Genomic DNA, 23,339 nt, shown 5'->3' with positions numbered 1-23,339 from the left:
ACTTAGTGATCGTTTCAGGCCCTCTGCCACCGATCGGTCGTAGCAAGTGAGTGGCCGTAAGGAAAGAAGTCACACAAGCACTTGCAAGATTGTAATTAGAAAAAAGTGTTTTTAAAAATACTGAGCAGAATTATACTTGACGGGGCAAACATGTAGCCGTTGAAATTAACTTAATCAGGCTTCCCAGTTTGTTTTTTAAGTTTGTTCCATTCTACAGAGCATAAATATTAAATGCTTTAAAAATACCCTTCATTCGAAATACATTAAATATAAAACACACAGTTCAAACACAAAACAATGCATTATGGGCTCATGAATACATTTATAAAACACAGTAATGAAAAGTTAACAGCTTCAAATAAGTGGATAACACCATCCAAAGCCTTGCCCAACAAATGACATTTTAGGAAGGAAAAAGCACAAGCAATGTCAATTAGTGTTATTCTCCTGGTAGTACTGCATGAGATTAAAAAACAAATTTTCAAATTCTAGTAGTAGTATTAAAATTAAGTTACTTTCTAATCTGGATTAAAAATAGCACAAAGTCTTTAAAGTACTTAAGTTATTAGAAAAGTTTGACTTTCCAGTTGGCAATGTGACCTTTAAAATATGCCGAGAGTGCAAATCACAAGTAACAACATGTAGCCCATAATGTCACACACTTCTTATCACAAATCTGGTGCTGTGCTGGCTGGTACACACGAGACTGACCTCCATGGCTCACAACAAATGTACAAAACTGTGATTCTTCTAAGAATCTCAACGTGAAGTCCAAGAACAAACACGTTCAACAACAACAACTAACCTGTGGCTTGTGTTTCCTTTTTTAAAAAAACAAGCAAACAAAAATAAACAAAACAATAAAACAGTATAAATCAGATTTGTAATCTCCTAAGTGAAAATTCGTTTTTGAAAGTGCTGTAGCCAAATTCATCTTCTTTTTCAGCTGAAAGGGTGAAGCACAATGGCCACAACTTTGTTACAGACTAAAATCCAACAGGTAATTCCAACGCCACCTAAAAATAAAGAAATTCAACATGAGAGCATGCCAGGAGTTCGCCCACATTTCCTGCCTCTGCTACCTCTGACTTTAGGAAATAGAGCACTTCAGTCCTTTTTGAGTAGTGTTGGGCTAACACCAAGTTTGTGTTTCCTGGGTCCAAATTGATCACTTTTTTGGGGGGGGGCTGCTCTGGGTCTTCGTTGCTGCACGCAGGCTTTCTCTAGTTGTGGCGAGCGGGGGCTACTCTTTTGTTGCGGCGCGCGGGCTTCTCATTGCGGTGGCTTCTCTTGTTGCGGAGCACGGGCTCTAGGTGCGCATGGGCTTCAGTAGTTGTGGCACGTGGGCTTCAGTAGTTGTGGCTCTCAGGCTCTAGAGCGCAGGCTCAGTAGTTGTGGCGCACGGGCTTAGCTGCTCCGTGGCATGTGGGATCCTCCCAGACCAGGGCTCGAACCGTTGTCCCCTGCATTGGCAGGCAGATTCTTAACCACTGCGCCACCAGGGAAGCCCGCAGACTTTCTACTGATTCACAGAGCTGCCTTCTTTACTAAGCAGGAACTACTCAAGACAACAAACAATGATTTGAATTTATCTTTCCTGCCAGAGGGATGTGCATCATTATTTATGATATTAATAGACTGTAAGGCCACCCTGTCAGATGATCTGTTTTTCCCTTCCCACCAAAGCATTACAAGCACGATGGAATGTTTACCCACACCTTTCTTGCCCCACTGATGCTGAGAGACAGGAAGAGAGGCCACAAGATGCCCGGAAGGGTGGCCTCTGGCTCCTCGGCTCAGCAACACTGAGAGCCACCAGCTACAACAATCCTGGCTGGGTCCGGGAAGAGGGAGGGGGAGGGGAAGGAAGGGGCCTGGCTAAATTGGAAATCTTTGACACGGTCATCCCTTTGACTTAGCAATTCACCTCCAGCGTGATCACAAATCACAACCAAAGACTGGCTGACCAGGATGTGTACTGCAGCGTCATCTCTACAGCAAAGACTGGGGACTTAAATAAATATCCTTTAACAGGGAAATTAGTAAATTATGACACATCCAAATGAAGAATAGCTATTCAAAATTCCTTAATAAAGAAATTTATTAAGCTGCCCTCTCAGCACAGCCAGCAGCATGTCCGTCTCTACTCTGAAGAAATGTATTGATGTGGAAAAAGGCTTACATAGTAAGAGGGGTAAAAAATTGTACGTGCCAGATAACCTTAACCATACAAAACTAAATAGAAAAGAAGACTGGAAAAAATATACCGCAATGTTAAGAGCGGTTCTCCACAGCTACTGAGTCTTTTTAAAAGTTTTTTTATATTTCTAATCATTCTACGATGACATGTACTAATTTTAACACCCAAAAGAAATTCTTTCAGAAGTCAAAGAATGGCCGATAGCAGGAAATGCTGCAGAGGGGCTAAGCATAGCGTGAATTGAAAAGGAGTCACAGAATTTGGGAACCAGAGGTGATGTTTCAATAAAAGGGGTATCAGACCCCAGGTATTGGGCTTGGATCACGGAGGCAGGCTTGGGTTGAACTGTAGCCCTGCTACTTCACATTTCGGTGACACTGGACACGTAAGTTCTCTAGACGTCAGCTCCTTTGCTGCAAGCCCTGTGTGAGGCGGAGACGCAGAGCTCTCACTGTGGGCGTCAGGCTGAGCTCAGCTGACCGAACCTCCCGCCACACGCCCCTAGGTCAACCTGGCCACGCTCTCCCACCGCGTCTGCCAGCGCCCGCATACCTGCCACTCCAGTGGGAAACGCTACCAGGCGGTCTAGTGGAGTTATCCACCTACTCGGCACCACGGCCACAGGGACAGAGTAGTACGTCCAGATGAGTGTGACCATCAGGGCAGCCTGCAAAGACACGGCTGGTGAGTGGAAACATCCCGCCAGGCACACAACCGATCACCACGGAAGACGAGGAAACATGGAAACAAACCAAGGAAACTCTCCAGATCGGTGACCTCAAACCCTACCCATGCAGTCCTCACAGCCAGCATATACACACTACCAAATCAGCTGACAGAGTAACCAAGGTCTCCCCCAGCGTAAGTGTTCTTTCCTCACTGAGCACCTCCTCTAAGCAGCCAGCTTACGCTAACTACACCTCATCCGTGACAAAAGTGATCTCACGCCTCTCAGATCCTTGAAAAGCTAGCTACCGCTCTCACCCACACACCCAAGTGCAGAGGTGAGCCCTCTGCGAGGTTAAGTGGCGGGACGAGAAGCGCTGCCTGCCCTCTCCTCCTTTCCCAGCAGCGCTCGGGCAGCTGTCTTCCATCCCCTTCGTGGCCTTGAACGTGCCACTCAAGCGATCGGACCTCAGAGCGCGGCTTGCTCAACTCCTCTCCCTGTGAAACCGCTCTCGCACCAAAGTGACAACGCCTCAGGATCAATGTCCTCAAACAAACCCAAACCACCTGGTCTCTGGGGGGCTGGGCGCAAATCTTTTCCCCCAGGAAAGATCACACATAGGACTGAAACTCGGAGGCCATTTACAGCAGCCACTAAGTGTGCGAGCGGCACTTCCACACCCTCGGCTGAAGGAAGCAGCCGCAAACGGAACAAGTAAACATCCCCCAGGTAAGAACGTTGGGAATCAAAGGTCTTGGACTGACGTGAGAATGACGTGTTCCCTGAGAGCAGGCATCTACACGTCACCTACACGTCTGCACACCAGGTGACAAGCAACGGCCACAGTCACTGACCCCCTTAGAAAATACAATGTCTAAATAAGCTCTCTCATTCCATACACCCCCAGGCTCCCAACACTGCACTGAAACAAAGGCAAAATGAACTCCAGAGAAGCGCATGTGCTAGAAAAGCCCAATATTTAACAACTCTAAAAGACAAAGGCTAAAAGAGACTAAGAGAAACAAAGGCTTCATTTTAGTCTAACATAGAAATTCACAGAGTGTTCAGAGTTACACGCTAGCAGGACCACACAGCACAGCAGCTGAAAGTGGAAAAGCCAGAATTCCCAGGCCCGGATTCTGGGCCACATGGTTCTGGAGGACAGTCCATTACCAACTTCAATGACCCCAGGTGACAGAATAGGACACTTACTTGCAATATGTAGAAAGCAACACTTATAACCCATTTTATCTTGGCCAACTGAGCTGTCCGTGCTTTCACTGAAAGGAAAAACAGGATGAAATGGTATCAGTCCTAAAAAAAAATGAAGAAGATATTCAAGCACACAGAAATGTTATTTCTTCTCATAAACTATTTTCTAACTATGTATGTAACATCTGCTCAATATACTTAGAAAAGCGAGTTCTCTGATGGTCCAGTGGTTGGGATTCTGCACTTTCACTGCCGAGGGCCTGGGTTTGATCCCTGGTCGGGGAGCTAGGATCCCACAAGCTGCGCAGCACAGCCAGAAAGCAAACAAACAAAATACATACACACACACACACACACACACACACACACACACACACACACACACACACACACACACACACACACACTTAGAAAATATAAAATAGAATTTCTTAGAAGTCACCCTCTGTGCTGTTATTTAAAATAGAATCACCCACAGATTATGAGATTTGAAGCTTTAATTTTAAAAACTCTTAAAGCTATTCATCTAAATCAGAGATTCTTTTACGAGGCACTTACCAATGGGACTACCTTTTTCTTCCTGGATTTCCCAGACCACACAGCACACTAATCCGTAAGTGGGAGTCAGGTCTGTCTCAGGCCTGCGCAGGCCCCTGTGCATGTTCTACTAGCCACGCACTCTCTCAGCACACAAGCTGACCTCCTATCCATCAGAGGAGACTGTTAGGAACGGTGGCGAACATAAAGCTGAGTAAGACCTGATCCCCAGCCTGAAGTCTACACTTGGATAAGGACACTGCTGGGCATTTTTTAGAGCATTCACAAAAGCTCCTGGGAATCCACCATGAGATTTTTCTAGGCTTCTCTCAGAAAAGTGTTGAATTTGAAAATGTCAACCTACAGAGAATGAAGAAAATCAAAGATGTTAGAGGTTTCTGTGTGGTTGCGTGTTTTTTTTTTTGTTCTTTTTTTTTTTTTGGCCATGACTCTCGGCTTGCGGGATCTTAGTTCCCGGACCAGGGATCGAACCCGGGCCCACAGCAGTGAAAGTGCCGAGTCCTAACAACTAGACCACAAGGGAAGTCCCCAGGCTTCTGTGTTTAGAAAGCAAAGGTTCACCAGCAAATAAGGAGAAAGTAACAATTATTATTACTGGGTCTCTTCTAGACAACTCAAAAGTCTCTGTCAGCATCGGAACCTCAAAGATCAAAGCACATGTGCCGTGCCTCTTTCTATAAAGATTTCTCTGTTAATCAGCTCGTACGAAGCTTCCCACGCTACACACGAGAACAGTACCGTGAGTTTTGAGCTTATCAGTCATCTTGTTGATCTTCCTCTCCAGCCTGGCGTATCTGGCAAACTCGTCCATCATGCTGACGGTGGAGAGCTCCTGCTTCATGCCCTGGATCTCTGCTCGCATCTGTGACTCCTGCTTCACGTCCTTCTGCAGCACCCTGGACATCTGGTGGAGGTGGCAGCCGGGATCAGCCTTCTCCCCCACCCCCTCCCCCATCCGCTTGCTGCCTCCTGCAGCTGGGCACGCTGCCCTTTACCCCCACGGCCAGGCTCTGCTGCCCGGTCCCGGTCCTGCTGCCCCCGACCACAGAAACGAAAACTCCCCCCCACCACACCCCGCCCCGTGAGTCTTTATTCAATTACGTTTTTCCTTCTGCAGATATGCCCACGGACTGCTACAGCACAAATGTACGTATCCCTCACTTCTACTGCAAAATTGTGATTACAGGGTGAAAACCGATTCCATCCCCAGAGCTTCATTCAGGTGACAAGGACCGTGCACGCCCCTCATTCCTGTAGAATTCTGTGCTAAATTAGGTGGGCCGAGCAAGGGGGGTGCCGGCGGTCAGGGATGAAGCGGTGGCAGGTGAAGAGGGCATTCCCGCAGAGGGGCTGCCTGGCGTGAGAGTCGGGGTCCCACAGCAGGAGGAGCACACGTGACAAGAGGAGGTGGTGGTGGAGGCCGAGGGCAAGTTACAAAGGATTGCGCAAGTCACGGAGACCTACTGAGGATACTGTGAGCCAGTTTTCTCACTGTGAGAAAAGGGAGTGAGAAACATGCATCGGGAGAGAACCAGAATGAATCCCGTGGGACTGGATGAGACCTGGAGGCACAGGTGTGACCTCGTGGTTTTCCATAGATACACAGACAGATGAAATAACAGACGTAAATGTTTGTGAAGAGGAGCCTCTGACCGCCAGGCCCCACATGGGACACAACCGGCCCAGGAGCCCTCCTGGCCGCCTGGACAGTGGAGGGGACCCAAGTGTGATGGCACCTGCCCACACCGTCCCCAGACGCCCCCCACAGACACACACAACGGCCAGGACACCGCCAGCGGCCCGGGTATACATGCAGTGGCTGCCAGGTAGCCCCCAACAACCCACCGGGACAGGTGAAGGTCCCAGGAGAGCGAGGGGAGAGCAAGGGGACCACACTCGCACCAGCACGGGGAGGTCCACGGGCGACCTCGTAGGGGACTGAGAATTCCTCAGGGACTGACCCGGAGTGATGAGTGTACCTCCCCAAATCAACGCCCACGGTACCTGGGGAGATGCAAAGAGAACACAGCATCCTTTATGTGACATTCTCGCCAAACACTGGACAAAGATGTCCACAGGAGGCCATTGTGCAAAGTCACTGCCCTGTGACATTCGGAAATTTCATCCTCGCAATTCAAGGCAAGACCAAGACTCCTTCTAGACTGAAGAGACATGACAAGTATGTGCTATACATGGTGCTGACTGGGGTCCTTCTGCTACAAAGGACGTCACTGGGACGAGGAAACCCTGAACGAGACGGGAGGATTGTACCTGACAGCTGTACTGCGGCCAAGGCCACTGTTTATATACTAATGTACTGGGGAAAGAGGGCACTCGGGTTGACAACTTACTTTCAAATGGTTCAGGAAAAAAAAACAGTTCTTTCTAATGAATGTATAACTTTTTTTTGCACATTTGTGTTTGTTTCACATTCTTAAAAATATATTAATAAAGATACATTAATAAACTATATTAATATATTTCCCTGTACTGGTACATAGCTGGTGCACAATAAATCAGTCTGTTCCTCTAGCCCCTGATCCCCTCTGCCTGGTGCACAGTAGGGTGACTCTTCAGTTCGAGCTGGCCAAGGACATACACTCTAGCCAGATCCACCCTAGAGCAGAAAACAGGAATGTACCAAATTATCTTTAAAAATCACAGAATCATCTTAAAGAGCAAGGAATTCATAGATGCTGCTTAAACTTTGTAAATCAAGAAACAGGGGCAGGGACTTCCCTGGCGATCCAGTGGTGAAGACTCTGTGCTTCCATTGCAGGGGGTGTGGGTTGGATCCCTGGTCCGGGAACTAAGATTCCCGAATGCCATGTGAAACAGTGAGGCACAGCCAAAAATTCAAATAAAGGTGTATTTTTTTAAAATTTGATTTAAAAAAAACAGATGCAGGGTGGGGAAAGGAGTTTCAGAGGTGACGGAGATATTCTTTACCTTGACTGTTTCAGTGGTTACCCTGATTAAGTGTGCCAAAACTCATCAAACTGCCCATGTACAAGAAGTGAATTTCACTGAATGCAAATTACACATCAATAAACCTGACTTTTAAAACTAGGATTTAGGGCTTCCCTGGTGGCGCAGTGGTTGAGAGTCCGCCTGCCGATGCAGGGGACACGGGTTCGTGCCCCGGTCTGGGAAGATCCCACATGCCACGGAGCGGCTGGGCCCGTGAGCCATGGCCGCTGAGCCTGTGCGTCCGGAGCCTGTGCTCCGCAACAGAAGAGGCCACAACAGTGAAAGGCCCGCATACCGCAAAAAAAAAAACAAAACTAGGATTTAAAAAGAAATAGAGGGGGACTTCTCTGGTGGTGCAGTGGTTAAGAATCTGCCTGCCAATGCAGGCAACACAGGTTCGAGCCCTGGTCCAGGAAGATGCCACATGCCGCAGAGCAACTAAGCCCATGTGCCATAACTACTGAGCCTGCGCTCTAGAGCCCGTGAACCACAACTACCAAAGCCCACGCGCCTAGAGCCCATGCTCTGCAAAAAGAGAAGCCACCACAGGAGAAGCCCTCGCACAGCAACAAAGACCCAACGCAGCCAAAAATAAATTAAAAAAAAAAAAAGAAATAGAGGGGCAAACACATTACGTACATAGCATTATAGAGAATACAGGCTGTGCTTCACAGATTTTTTTAATCGAAGGCTTGTAGCAACCCTGCATCAACCAAGTTTATTGGCACCATTTTTCCAACAGTATTTGCTCATTTCACGTCTCTGTGTTACATTCTGGTAGTTCTCATAATATTTCAAACTTCTTTATTATTGTTATATTTGTTATGGTGTTCTTTGATTAGTGATTTTTTTTTTTTTTAGGCCACACCACGGGGCTTGCGGGATCTTAGTTCCTGGACCAGGGATCAAATCCCAGCCCTCAGCGGTGAAACGGCAGAGTCCTAACCACTGGATCAGCAGGGTATTCCCTGATTAGTGATCTGTGATGTTACTACTACAACTCACTAAAGGCTCAGATGATGGTTAGCATTTTTTAGCAATAAACAATTTTTTAATTAAGGCATGTACACTTTTTTTACACAGTGCTATGCTACTGCACACTTAATAGACTCTAGTGTAAACGTAACTTTTTTATGCACTGGGAAGCCAGAAATTTCATGTGACTCACTTTACTTCAATATTCACTTTATTGCAGTAGCCTGGAACCAAACCCACAATATTTCCGAGGTACGCTGTACATAAAACAATTAAAAACTGGAAAGACCAAAAATGGTTACTCAGGAGTGGAAAGTGAGTGAGCACAGGAGAATAAACTTGAGGGGAACTGAAGAGATTTGTGGTTAAAATTAGGAAATGCAGCGCTTGAAGAAAAAATGAATATATTACATCTACAAGTACAAAAAAAGCAAATTTGGAAGTGTTTAAGTTTGCAAATAGGTACCTACATTAATCCAAGACCTCCTTACAAATAACTGTTAAAATATACTAGAATTATGAATTGAAATGTAAGATTTAAGGAGATTTGAATTTTTAAAATGTTCTTAATATTAATTTTTTTTAATATTTATTTATTTGGCTGTGCCAGGTCTTAGTTGCGGCATGTGGGATCCAGTTCCCCAACCAGGGATCGAACCTGGGACCCCTACACTGGGAGCACGGAGCCCTAGCCACTGGACCACCAGGTAAGTCCCAATATTAATTTTTAAAACATAAACATCTGGGGCTTCCCTGGTGGCGCAGTGGTTAAGAATCCACCTGCCAATGCAGGAGACACGGGTTTGAGCCCTGGTCCAGGAAGATCCCACATGCCACGCAGCAACTAAGCCAGTGCACCACAACTACTGAGCCTGCACTCAAGAGCCCGCAAGCCACAACTACTGAGCCAGTGCACCACAACTACTGAGCCCACGTACTTAGAGCCCGTGCTCCGCAACAAGAGGAGCCACCACAATGAGAAGCCCGCGCACGGCAACGAAGACCCAAAGCAGCCAAAAATAAATAAATAAAATAAATAAATTTTAAAAATATCTATCTTAAGTCTTTTTTTTTAAATTTCTATCAGGTTTTTAATTTGTTTTTTTGGGCTGCGTTGGGTCTTCGTTGCTGCATGCGCACTTTCTCTAGTTGCGGCGAGCGGGGGCCACTCTTCCTTGCAGGGTACGGGCTTCTCATTGCGGTGGCTTCTTCTGTTGTGGAGCACGGGCTCTAGGCGCGCAGGCTTCAGCAGTCTCTTAACCGCTGTGCCACCAGGGAAGTCCCCTGAAGTTTTTATGTCCTCAAAGGTGTATTAAATCTCCCACTTGACAGAAGCTGATAAACTGTGTAGGGTATGGTTTTTCAAAGACCTGGAGATGGGTCCACAAGTAATTTTAAAGCAGAAAAGAAAATAAGTTTTTAAAGATCGGTGAGGGAATTCCCCAGCAGTCCAGTGGTTAGGGCTTGGCACTTTCACTGCCTGCTGCCCAGGATCAAATCCTGGTCAGGGAACTGAGATCCCGCAAGCCATCAATCAATAAACAAACAAACAAATAAACAAAATTTGCTTATCATAAAAAAAAGTACGGTGGGAGAATCTGAAGAGAAAACAAGGGCAGAACCAATCCTTTGCTTCTCTTGTCTCCAGACGCTGGCCCTCTGCCTGTGTGAGATCACAGTGTCCTCCTCAGTCACCCTCTGATCCTGTCCAAGTTGGACACTCCCTCTGCCAACAAAATGCCAGGACTTGCGGTGGCACTGGGGTTGTTCAAATCCTCACTCCCCCACTCAATGGCTGGCAACTCTCTGGACCAGTCCCACCTGAAAATCGTGCCCGACGACATTTACAGCCCAAAGGCTCCTCCCTCCCGGAACACAGCAGGCATCCCTGCGAATGGCGGCTCAGGCGTGTCCCTAACACCGCAGGGAGACCCCTCACCCCGGGAAGGGCCCAAGGCCCAGAACAACCCCACATGCCCCTCAGCCAGGACCGGCCAAGTCGGGCCCACTCCTCGCAGCCCTGGTCCCCGGCACGGGGGAGTCCGCATCCGCCAGGCCGCACCTGCTCGTGCGCACTCAACCCCCCTCGCCGCCTCTGTCACCTCCTCAAACAGCACTTGGGGCTCATGCTGGTCCACAGCAAGAACTCTCTAGGCGACCGTGCTCCCTGGAAACGGGGAGGGTCTCAGCAAGGCCCGCAGCGGCAGGCCCTGCAGTGTCCACCCCTCACCTCAGTGGCCCAGGCCCCTAAAGAGAAAAGGGAAGCGGCCCCTTTTTAGAGCAGCAAGTTAAGTGATTTTGAAGTTGTCAAACACAAAAGTGGCGGCCAGTCCCACACACCAAGTCCCAGAGGACAGCCTGCGCTGCACCCATGCTCAAGGTCTGCAAAGCAGGGGGTCTGTGAGGAAGGGGCCCCTGGCGCCTGAGCACCGCACGCGGCTCCCGGGGACCCGCAGGCAGCCCTCCAGCGCGTAGGTCCTGGGGCGCCTGCGCAGGGCACGCGCCTCGCCCGGACCCTCACCCCTCCCTCCGCCACACCAGTCCTAGGGCGCCTGCGCAGTGCACGCATCTCTCCGCAACCCGCAGGCCGCCCTCCAGCGCATAGGCCCTGGCACGCCTGCGCAGGGCACATGGCTAACTAGCAGCTCCCCCCGCCCTCGGCCACACCAGTCCTCGGGCCCGGGGCGCCTGCACAGCGCGCCTCCGGCCACGGAGGGGGGCGCTCCGCAGGGTGGTCTTTGTTCCCTCTGCCTCCGCCTTTGGTTGTGCTGGATCACAAATGCATCCTGTGGCTGGAAAGGAAACATGAAAGAACTCGCAGGAAAATTCTAACCAAGTCAACGCCGAGGATTGGGCGTCCTTATCCAGGCAGCCAGCTCCCACCCCAGTATTTGGCTGAGGTCCCATCCCAGGACCTTGCAGCACGCTGCTGGGAGAGGACTTCTTGAACTTGAGAGACTTCCCCAAGGGCCTCTCCTGACTAATGGGAAGGCGCGCCCCTTCCCTGCTCTGGCTGAAGGGAAGAAGCTTCGGAAACCCTGGAAGGAAGGCTACAGTCTGAGGTGCAGGGGGCATGGCCGGTTCCCAGTCAACCTGATCCTCACTGGAGTCTTTCCCACGTGCATCCTCAGATCAGCGCCTGTGATGGGGCAGCCTGTAACGGTCGAGAAGCAGCAGCATTTTACCCTACACGGGACCAGCGCGTTCCTTACAGCTTTTCACTGACCCTCAACACAAACCATATCTCTTTATTACTTTTCCCTGTTTGAACACCAGCAACTGTACTCTGCTAGGATACCGTTATCCTTCCGAACCTGGCTAACAATTCTGACAGTGTTACAACCAAGGGAAAACGGGTCTAAGAAGGCTAACTGGTTGGAGGTTAGAGAGGTTACACAGCCGGTAGGATGCAGCAAAGGACGTGACACAGGTCCAAGGACAAACCCAGTGCTCATTCACCTGAACGACAAACAGCCACCCTGATAAGGCACAAACCTCCTGCATGTGTAGACAGCAGCAGTAACTTCTTATGAGAGTGTGCTAGCTGCAGGGCACAGGTTTGGTGAAAGCTTGGTGAAGGAGCCAGAGGTGATGACAGTTCTTATTTACAGCCACTGCCATATCCCAAACACTCTCCTCCTTCCCCCTCAGCTTATGAGAAACTAGGAACAATTCACAGAGGAATACAAAACCAACACAGCCTCTTTCAGCAATTGAGGTTAGTTTTGTGTGTGCGGTTCCAATATAAGGTGCAATGAGATGGGGTACATAGGAAGAATCGAAGTGATACTGCAAGTAAGATGGGCAGGCAACCCACAGAATGGGAGAAGATGTTTGCAAATCATGTATCTGATAAGGAGCTAATATCCAGACTATATAGAGAACTCCTAACTTAACCACAAAAACGCAGCCACTCACACTCGACGTGGGCCTCCAGAGAGTGCCCTTCCCCTAGGGAGAGCTCCTGCAGCCCCATTAGAAAAGGGGCCACAGACCTGAATAGACTGTTTTTCAAAGATATACAGATGGCCAATAAGCAAATGAAATGTTCAAAATCACTAATCATTAGGAAAATGCAAATCAAAACCACAAAGAGAAGCCACTTTGCATCCATTAGGATGGCTATTATCCAAAAAGGAAAAATAATAACTAAAAATAACAAGTGTTGGAGAATGTGGAGAAACTGGAACACTTGTGCATTGCTGGTGAGAATTTACATGATGCAGCCACTGTGCAAAACAGTACAGCAGTTTCCCAAAGAATTAAAAACAGAATTACCATATGATCCAACAATTCCACTTCTGGGTATTTACCCAAAAGAACTGAAAGCAGAGATTTGAATAAACACTCGTACACGAACGTTCTAGCAGCATTATTCACAATGGTCAAAAGGCAGAAACAATCCAAATGTCCATCAAAAGATGAATGAACAAACAAAATGTGGTATATACATACCGTGGAATATTATTCAGCCTTATGAAGGACAGAAATCCTAACACAGGCTGCAACAGGGATGAACCCTAAGGACATGATGCTGAGTGAAATAAGCCAGACATAAAAGGACAAATATTATATGATTTCACTTATATGAGGTGCCTAGAATAGTCAGATTCATAGAGACGGAAAGTAAAATGGTGGTTGCCAGGGACTGGGGGAAGGGGCATGCGGATAACGCCCCGTGTTTACTCGGGACAGAGTCTCAGTTTAGGAAGCTGCAGTTCTGGAGACGAAGGGTGATGAACAGTTGCACAACAATGTGAATGTACTCAATACCACTGAACTATATACCTAAAAATGGTTAAAATGGTAAATTTTATGTTATGTATATTTTACCACAATTTTTAAAAAATAAGAAAAAAGAAAAGTGGGCTGGGGCCTACTCTTCAAGGGTCTTTTATGCAATGCTGAGTACTTCGGACACCATCTTAAAGACAAGGAAGCATCAGGAAAGATTCCCAACAGGGGATGGGATTAAGAGAGAATTGCCTCAGGACAACTTGGGTGATAAGGTCCTAGAATAGAGTTTTACACAAAACAGGCACCCGATGGATACCAGTAGAGTAGAACAAAAAGAAGTAGAAACCCTGTCTAGTCTCATATACCCCACCACCACCACCAATTTATACCAGGAGAGAAAAGCAGAACTGAGTTCCCAGGACACTGGTATAGTGTGTGCACCCCATCTTTGAGTCTCGGCCTAAGTCAGACAGCCCCTCACTCCCACTGTCGGCCTACAGAGGGCGCCCTTCCGCGGAGAACAGCTCCTCACCTTCTCCACACGCACCTCCCATCAAATATGCCACCAAACCCCCTATTCACGCTCCAACAGGCAGAGGGGCAGACCTCGGAGAATCACACACCAAGGATCAAACCTCCACCCCAGCAATCACTAGCTGGATGTCTTAGGACAACTACTAGACTCTGAGTCAAACACACCTCCTCTGGGAGGTACAGGAGGATGGCATGACAGTCACGGCAACCGTGGCGACTGGACACGAGGAAATTACTCATGATGGACAAAACGCCCCGCAGAGAGTGCTCCCAAGTGCCCGTCGCTCCTCTGGGTATAGGAAACATCACAGAGCACTGGGATTCTAAGTCTACACTGTCTCCAACCCCTCCCGCCCCAAGAATGGGGGCCCCTGCATCCTGAGACCCGTCCCCAGGGACCCTGCACAGCTGCACTGCACGCGAGAAGGCGAGACTTCCCGGAGCCCCGGACGCCGTGCTGCAGGCACTGGCCCTCCCCACGCCCCCACCCCAGCAGCCTGAGGCTGCTCGACGCCCCCAGGAACCAGAGAATAATGGAAATGAGTGCGGCTGGCAGAAGGGCACTGAGAACTCCAGACCGCTGCCACGCGAAAACGTGGCCAAGCGTTATCAGGCATTTTTTTTTTCTCCCCAAGAATCCAGAAAACCGGATATGGGGGTAAAGCGTTGCGACTTGACATTAGCAACTCACTCAAAAACATCTTAAAACACAGAACGGCCCAACCAAGACGCCTCTGCAGGCCGAATCCGGCCGTCGGGCGGCCAGTTTGAGACCCGTGTCTACGGCACGCTGGGGCGGCAACCCCACCGGCCCCTGGAAGGCCAGATAGCCACTTACGAAGGAGGAGAAGGACGGGAGGAGGATCCTGAGTACATTGCACCCAAACACGAAGCTGAGCACCAGCAGCCAAGCCCAGCGGTCGGCCTCGGCCGCGCTCATCTCGGAGGCTCACGGCGGCGCCAGCTCGGCTAAATCAGCTCCACCTGGGACCAAGCCGGAGGCCGCGCGTGCGCAGTGAGCCCAGCGGCCCGCAGAGGGGCGCCGCCGCGCCTGCGCACTGCGCCGCACGCGGGGAGGCGGGGCCGTCTCTTGCTCCGCGCTCTGGTTAACGCCAGCCTTGCCCTTGGCCTTCCCGGCTTCCGTAGACTTCTCGCACCCGCCCCACCATCCCGCGGAACCTGTTTTCCAGATTCGGCCTCCACCATGTCTCTGGTTTTGTTGTATCTGCAAACCACTTGTGTGGTTATGTAATTAATACTTTCTTTAAACTGACTCACCTTTATTCCTAAATAAATGTAGTTTTAAATAAACCTTTCCGTAAATAGAAGCCTACGGTAATGATAGTAGCAAGTAACCGTAAAAAGAAAAACGTTTTGTAAGTAGTTTTTAGTAAGTCGTGTTTACATTTCAAAGCTAAACATTGTAGTAAATCTAAGTAATTTACAAAACTGCATACCTGAGGTCCTGGTTACATTCAGCCTGTAATAAAGTAGCCTACATTTATGGGAAGATGAGGTTTTACAGCGAAAGAATCCAAACTCACAGTTATGTGTAGTAGGTAAAGCAAAAGATGATTAGCTGCCCCTTCTGCCCTGGTTGGAGTCTGAGAACTAATTCCCAATCAGAATGAATGGAGGAGCTGTGGTTCTACAAATTTCTGATTAAAGAAAACATGTGAAGCGAAACTATTCGATAGCGGTAGAGGGAATTATTTCCATGGAGAGATTTCTTGGCCGGTAGGTGATGCTGAACTGACCAAAACAAAAGACAGGCTTGGAGCCTGCTTCTGCTCCATAGCCTTCCCCTCCAGCTGGACCATCCAAGGCAGCCTGGCTGCTAGCTCCTCTACCCACTAAAGGTTTGGAAGGATTGGAAGTAGAAACCACCTCGTGAAAAGTGACAGCAGATCCTCCGGCCTCCATCTCCCGGCCCCCAGTCTCTGCTTTTCAGGCGGAAGAGGAGAGCATCGCCTGCTCCCCACCCGTACCACACCCCATCCCAGTGCCACATCCCCGCAGGAGGAGGATCACCAATTCCTGGTGAGATGAGAATTTGACAGAAAACCCTGGAGAATGTCCTGAACTGTACAACAGTGGTAGGAGAGGACCAGCTGTACCTGGCCAGTGTGAACAACTCAGCTCTCTCCTATTGCTCCATCTGGGCAGCTCTTAAGAAGTGCGCTAACAAAGGCTGCCAACACCATCCGAGTACCACACTAGGCCGTCAAGTTAAAAGGAAAAAAGTATCCGTCCCATAGAAAATAAAGACTGTGATAATGTCACAAATGGATTTCAGTCCAGAGCAAGACTGGCAGAAAATACTAACACCATTGGGGGTTTTCATCAAACCATTTCTTGTTCAGAACAAACAAGTCGTGGAACCTCTAACATAATACAACAATTCCTCTTCATAGGACTTCAGAGAATGTGTTTAGCAAGCCCTATATCAGTGACTTTTATGTTGATTTTAAACCAATCACGACTGAGATTGGAGAAATGAGTACTCTAATAGAGACCAACTCTCCGTCAGAGACTCAGAGGAGTGTCAGCAGGGACCAGAGACGTGCCCAGAACTGAGCGATTTAGGGCCAGTGACTGAGGGTGGCCCACCTGAGGCAGAGTCTTCTCAAGACAGGCACACCCAGAAGGCAACACTGAAATGTAAAGTGAAAATGAGATTGCCTCAACTATTCCCAAAACAGGGAAAACAGAGGGGACAAAGAGAAGAAACAATTTAGCAGGAACTGAATTTACCTCTTCTTAGCTTTGCCCGCTTGGTTTTACTAAATGAAAATGATGATGATGATCACATACCAGGTTGAATCAAAGAACAGACTATCTTTCCACCGGGAACTAGGGGTACATCAATATTCAGAGTAACTTAGGTAAAATCTGCAGTGTTTATTTCAGTAACTGGCTGTCACAAACTAAGCACAGGCAGATACCTCATTTGCACAAATTTTATAGCCAGCATATCGCTCAGTGGCTGTCAGAGGACTGGACATGTCCATATGTTGGCAGCCAGTTTTAGGTCCAAGACAGCTAACGATGAATGAAGTATTAGGATCTCTTGGAAAACTGCATTTTAACGTAGTTGAATGTTCAAGCATTCTTGTGTGTGCGTGTGTGTGTGGGTGTGTGTGTGTGTGGTGTGTATGTGTGTGAGGAAGTAATCAGAGAGGAAAATATCATAGATTGTAATTCAAGCTATTTTGTTGTTTTTTAAACTTGTTAAACTTGTTTAACAAGTTTTAAAAAAGCATTTCTGCAAAATTTTTAAATGCAAATGTTAAATATCTTTAAAAGCAGCGAGGTTATTGCTAGATGGTGGTCGAACAACATTGTGAATGTACTAAATGCCACTGGACTGTATGCTTTAAAATGGTTAATTCATGTCATGTGGATTTCACCTCAATTTAAGAAAAATATTGCTACAGCCAAATAACCTTTAAAATGTTTTTATTTTTGTCTCTTTGTTATGCTAAGCCCTTCTGAATATGCAAAATTCAACAGGTTAAAAATTAATCTTCTTATTGTTATTAGTGCAATAAATTTCATTTAGACCTCAAATTTTCACAGGCTTTTACTATGTCCAGAAATTTATCCCTAAATAAAACTGTCATTAGCTTTTTCTTTTTAAAAAATTATTCTAAAATAATTTCAAACTGAGAAAAATTACAAAAAATATAAATGGTATCAAGAACACCCAGTACCCTTTTTTTATATTCACCTACTTTAACATTAACATTTTAGCCCATTTGCTTTATCTCTTTCAAAATACCACTAAGAATATTCCCTTATATAATCACAGTACATTCATCAACTTCAGTGAAGTTGACGCTGATACAACTTTAATCTGCCATTTGTGTTCGTTCCAGTTTTGTCAGTTGACTGAATAATGTCCTTTGTAACATTTTCCCTCCATTACAAGATCTAGCCCAGGGTCAGGCATTGCATTTAATTAACATGTCTCTTTGGCCTCCTTTAATCTGGACCATTTCCATAGCCTTGCTTTGTCTTTTATTACATTAACATTTTGGAAGAATTCGAGTCCAGTTCCTCTACATTCTCACCAATACTCGCATGGTCAGTCTTTTAAATCTTAGTCATTCTAATAGGTGTGTAGTTGCATCTCACTATAGTTTTTTGCTATATTTGCATTTCCCTAGTGACTACTAATATTGAGCAGGTTTTTACATGCCTATTTGTCATTCTTATATCTTCCTTGATGAAGTATCTGTTCAAATCTTTTGCCCCCTTTTTTACTGAGTTGTTTATTTTCTTAGTATAGAGCTTTGAGTTCATTCTGGACACAAGTCCTCTCTTTGGTATATCCTTTACAAATATTTTCTCAGTCTGTGGTTTATCGTTTCGTTCTTTTAGAGGTGTCCTTTGAGGAGTAGATTTTAAACTATAGTAACAGAAAGTTAATCTGCCTGGGGCTGACGATGTGATCAAGATTGGCTGAGAAAGGACAGCAGGGATTTTTTTCCAGGTGATTTGCATGTTCTAAAACTGGATAGTGGTGATGATTGCACAACTGTGTAGACTTACTAAGAATCATTGAATTTTACACTTAAGGCAGGTGAGTTTTATGCAGTGGGTTCTTACCACAATTAAATTTTTTTTTAATTTTAAAGATTAAAAAATGTTTAATTTAAAGGGATTAAAGGCTTCTATGTCTCAGACACTGTACTAACTGCAGGATATAATATTTTTAAATAGAATATTGATTTATTTTTTTTTTATTTTTGGCTGCGATGGGTCTTCATTGCTGCACGCAGGCTTTCTCTAGTTGTGGTGAGCAGGGGCTACCCTTCGGTGCGGTGCAGGGGCTTCTCATTGCGATGGCCTCTCTTGCTGTGGAGCACGGGCTCTAGGCGCATGGGCTCAGTAGTTGTGGCACACGGGCTTAGTTGCTCCACAGCATGTGGGATCTTCGCGGACCAGGGCTTGAACCCGCATCCCCTGTCTTGTCAGGTGGATTCTTAACCACTGTGCCACCAGGGAAGCCCTGCAAGGTATAATACGTTGAGGAACCAAATGTCCTCAGTCCTTGTTCTCCTGGGGCTTAACTAAACAAATAACTGTAAGTACTGTCAGTAATTGCCAGCAGGGCTTCCCTGGTGGCGCAGTGGTTGAGAGTCCGCCTGCCGATTCAGGGCACGCGGGTTCGTGCCCTGGTCCGGGAAGATCCCACATGCCGCGGAGCGGCTGGGCCCGTGAGCCATGGCCGCTAAGTCTGCGCGTCCGGAGCCTGTGCTCCGCAACGGGAGAGGCCGCAACAGTGAGAGGCCCACGTACCGCAAAATAAAAATAAAATAAAATAATTGCAGCATACAAGTGTTTAGAAGGTGCACACAGATTCATCTAAGCAACTGCCGCTCTCCTAGTTCCCAGGCGGGATGACAGGTTTATGGGTGCTCATTAGATTGTTAGTGAATAACATAAAATAAAAGAGGGTGGGAATTCCCTGGCGGTCCAGTGGTTAGGACTCTGTCCTTTCCCTGCCGAGGGCGCAGGTTGGATCCCTGGTTGGGGAAATAGGATCCCCCAAGCCGCGCATGGCACGGCCAAAAAAATAAAAAATAAAAATAAATAAAAGACCTCGAAACGGGTCTCCCTGCTTCTGCCCTTGAGCCTCTAAGACCCAGAGCAGTCAGAGTGGTCCTTTAAAAGAAATAAAATAAAATATAATAGGGTTATGGATGAAATAATAACGTTATGTGCACCATTTAAAATTGTTTTTCAAAAATGTCGTACGAGGAGGGGGACTTCCCCAGTGGCGCGGTGGGTAAGACTCTGCCCTCCCAACGAAGGGGGTCCCTGGTTCGATCCCTGGTCAGGGAACTAGATCCCACACACATGCCGAAACTAAGAGTTCGCATGCCACAAACTAAGGAGCCCACGTGCTGCAACTAAGGAGTCCACCAGCCACAGCTAAGGAGCCCGCCTGCCACAACTAAGACCCTGTGCAACCAAATAAATAAATAAATATATATATATATATATTATGTAGTATGAGGAGGGAGGGATAAACTAGGAGTTTGGGATTAACATTTACACACTACTATATATAAAATAGGTAACTAACAGGACCTATTGTAGAGCACAGGGAACCGTACGCAATATTTTGTAACAACCTATAAGAGAAAAGAAGAGATATATATATAAATAACTTAGTCACCTTGCTGTACACCTGAAACTAACAGAACCTTGTAAATCAACTATACTTCAACTTTAAAAATGTAGTACAGGATGCTATTAAATACAGAGGGGCCTGATCTAGTGTGCGGCTTGAGCACGTAAGAACTAACGAAGGACTTCATATACTTCGTTCTTTTCATCTCACACCCCTGGAAAAATACACTAGATTGATTAATGGGTCTCTGTTAGAAATTTCCAAAAGAAAGAGAGAAAAATACAGCTTACTGATGCCCTCCCACCAACCGTGAACTTACTAGCACTACACCTGAAGAGGCAATTCTCTTTTCCCTTAAGTTGGCTCAGAGATGAGAGAGGTGGAAGGTTCCACATCAAGTTTCACCATGTCTTGTATACAAGACAAGCACACAAGTGGATTCAGTGAATCTACAAGTCTGAGATCACTCATCCCACTTAGGGCTGTTAATGGCAAGAATAACTTTGCTGGTCCAGCTAACAGGACAGGTAACTTTTGGTAATAGGAAAGCTCTTTTTAGATAGAACCTAAATTTATGGTATTTCATACACAACGTGGTAGGCTGAGCTGATCACATAGCCTAGTATCACTGAAAGGAGCAAAGAGCATTGTATGACGTGCAAATATGATCAATACAAGCGACAGGAAAATTATGCCAAATGATGTGAAGTAAAGACCATAAGTCAGAGAATTAAACTGGATTACACTTGGGCTAAAAAGCAGGAAAACATATCTAAGACTCATCTATTTTTGCTAATTATTCTCTGAATGGAAAGGAAAATGAGAGGTCATTCAGATGGGAATCACATTCTATATCATTTAACTGTAATGAAATGTCACATTCTGATCCCTTTCTTCCCATTTTTTCCTTAATGAAAATTACACGAAAGGGAGTTCTTCATCAATTACAATGTGTCAGTTACAAACTAAGAAAGGATTCAGAAAGAAATCTTTTTTATTATTATTATTATCTGAAAAATGTAAAAGTAGAATTAAGAAAACATTTTTTTTCTGCTTTTAATTGTTATTCTAGCCAACACTCCAAACCACAGATGTGGGGCAACATCTCACCAAATTTGAGACAGCTTCCTCCTGTAGGTTTATGAATGGGGCAACCCTCAAACCATGTCAGCTGAACACATCTACACCATTGCCTCTGCTTTTATTTTATTTAATTAATTAATTAATTTTTTCTTGCCTCTGTTTTTAGAGTTCACACAAGCCAAGGAAACCTTGAACACTTTCATGTGATTTCAAGAGTTGGGTAGAACAAGTGCCCCTTAATGATGGAGTAGACTCTTTCTGCTCAAGCCTCAAATATTACAGAGTGGTTGCCCATTTGAAGGGGTGATTCTTTTTTGAAGCCACAGAAGCTGAGCAATCTGGAAGAGATGCAGGGAGTGTTCCTGCTATAGACGGAATATTTGTGTTCCTCCAAAATTCAAAAGTTGAAACATAATCCTTCATGTGATGGTGTTAGGAGGTGAGGCCTTTGGGGTGATTAGGTCATGGGTGTGGAGCCTTCATGAATAGGATTAGTGCCCTTATAAAAGAGACCCCAGAGAGCTGCTTTCCCCCTCCTGCCACTTGAGGACACAGCTCAAGACAGCCATCTATGAAACAGGAAGTGGGTTCTCACCAGACAATGAATCTGCCAGCACCTTGATCTTGAGCTTTCTAGCCTCCAGAATGGTGAGAAATATATTTCTGTCTTTTATAAGCCATTCAGTCTATGGCATTTCTGTTATAGCAGCCCGAACAGATTAAGACATTTCCTTTTCATATTTGGAAAGCCAAACTCAACTAGGGAGCAGGAAAGAATAATGTGACAATTTTCCAGTTTCCAATTTTTTTCTTAGTGTTCTTTCTAAAATAACAATCGATACTGTGGACTGCTGGAAGGGAAAGCTTATAACAATAATTCCAATGATCTTATCTAATAACAAGTATTTATATAGTCATGTATCCATAAAGTTTGCAAGCAGGCTAGAAATATATACTGCATGGTAAGTTCTATGTCTATTAGTCATCTTTGGGCTCTTTGTTTGTGTTGGGGCATTTCTGGCCAACTCATTGAGCATAGTGGTCCTTGAGAGCTCCTGTATCAGGGCCTGTATCTTTGCTTTCATCTGCGCCCTTTGCATCTCATCTTTCTGCAGCAACTTGGATATCCAGCAGAGCAGTGAACAATAGGCATTCAAGTGCTCTGACCATCATCTCCCTTCGCACCTTTTGCTCACAGGCTCACACCTGCCCTAGTTTATCTTCCATCTTCACCACATGGACAAACTGGCCCAGAGACTGGGCTTCTTGGGATACAGTACAATTCAGCACAGCGCAATAGGGTCTGGAACTCTTCCCACTTCTCCCTTTCTACTCTCTTTAACTTAAGGCTGGTTCCCTCCCTACCACTCACTGAAACTGCTCCATCAGGACAGTGGGTGACATCCTTAGTTGTCAGTGTAGTAGACACTTTCCAATCCCTATTTGACTATCCACATACCTGTGGTCTCAGCCCTCACAGCACATCACTTCTTTCAGCTGTGTCCTTCCCCAGAGCTCCAGACCTGTAGATCCAACTGCCTGCTGAACACTGGACGTTCCCTAAGCACCTCAAACTCAATGTGTCAACACCAAACCCACCTGCTTCCCCTCAAGCCCCTTGTGTCCCCAACCTGGTGAGTGGCTCCCCATCGACACAGCCTACAGGACACAGATGATGATCAGCCCATTCCCTTCTTTGTCCTTCCTCACAGGGCCCTTATTTTGTTCAGGCATCCACGTCCTCTACTCCTGGCCCTACCCCCGACTCGAGGGGTGGACTTGATTTGCTCTAAGAGTATCCCATCCCCCCTTGCATGTGACCCAGTTCTGACCAGTAAGTAAAGGCAATCAAGTGAGGGCTTCTGGGAAAAGAGACATGCTTTGCCTGGATGCTATAAATCTGGATGTGACATCTGGAATTGCACTTCCAGACTGAGGATGAAGCCAACTCAGAAGAAGGAGTCTATAGCAGCCAGGAGCACAGCAAAAGGCAGAAAAGAACCTGAGACTGTGATAATACAGTAAGCTGCTGAATCCCCCAGTCTGGAACACTCTGTCATGGGAGGTAGTCCACCTTCTTATTGTTTATGCTGATTTGGGTTTCTATTACTCCTAGCCGAAACTCTCTCTCCTCTCCCTCCCACCCAATCCACTGAAGAATCCTGCCAGTCACCTCCACCAAAACACATCTCAAATCCCTCCCTCCGCTGATCTGCATCCCCACAGCCAACATCCTATTCACTCGTTGCGTAGACAACATT

The 23,339-nt window shown here is 46.5% G+C and overlaps 1 protein-coding gene across 4 annotated transcripts; it reads right to left on the bottom strand.

Moving 5' to 3' along the window:
- Positions 1–89: 89 nt before the first annotated feature.
- Positions 90–14,878, bottom strand: GET1 (guided entry of tail-anchored proteins factor 1). Of its 4 annotated transcripts, none has more exons than XR_009540818.1 (5): positions 14,692–14,874; positions 5,376–5,541; positions 4,080–4,181; positions 2,753–2,867; positions 90–1,016 (listed from the first exon to the last, which is right to left on the bottom strand). XR_009540818.1 is itself a non-coding variant. In XM_060150950.1 (5 exons), the coding sequence occupies exons 1-5, from the start codon at positions 14,791–14,793 to the stop codon at positions 943–945; spliced, it is 525 nt and encodes a 174-aa protein (XP_060006933.1). In that variant the 5' UTR covers positions 14,794–14,869; the 3' UTR covers positions 90–942. The 4 variants fall into 4 exon arrangements, 2 of the variants coding, with proteins under 2 accessions (XP_060006933.1, XP_060006932.1); XM_060150950.1 differs by having other exon boundaries at positions 4,080–4,147; positions 14,692–14,869; XR_009540819.1 differs by lacking the exon at positions 90–1,016 and adding an exon at positions 1,023–2,622 and having other exon boundaries at positions 14,692–14,878.
- Between the last annotated feature and the right edge of the window lie 8,461 nt (positions 14,879–23,339).

This window comes from Lagenorhynchus albirostris, chromosome 5 (genome assembly GCF_949774975.1).
Source record: "Lagenorhynchus albirostris chromosome 5, mLagAlb1.1, whole genome shotgun sequence".
NCBI lineage: Eukaryota > Metazoa > Chordata > Mammalia > Artiodactyla > Delphinidae > Lagenorhynchus > Lagenorhynchus albirostris.
Note: the sequence above shows the minus strand (reverse complement) of the source record. Positions and strands in the feature narration are given on the sequence as shown.

What these genes read in the sequence shown, in the direction of transcription:
- GET1 (XM_060150949.1), bottom strand. Translation starts at nt 14,793, where the DNA reads ATGAGCGCGGCCGAGGCCGACCGCTGGGCTTGGCTGCTGGTGCTCAGC. An exon ending in TGATAAGCTCAAAACTCACG is followed by an intron (nt 4,148 to 5,375) that starts GTACTGTTCTCG and finishes TTTTCCTTTCAG; the next exon opens with TGAAAGCACGGACAGCTCAG. An exon ending in TTGCTTTCTACATATTGCAA is followed by an intron (nt 2,868 to 4,079) that starts GTAAGTGTCCTA and finishes GTGTCTTTGCAG; the next exon opens with GCTGCCCTGATGGTCACACT.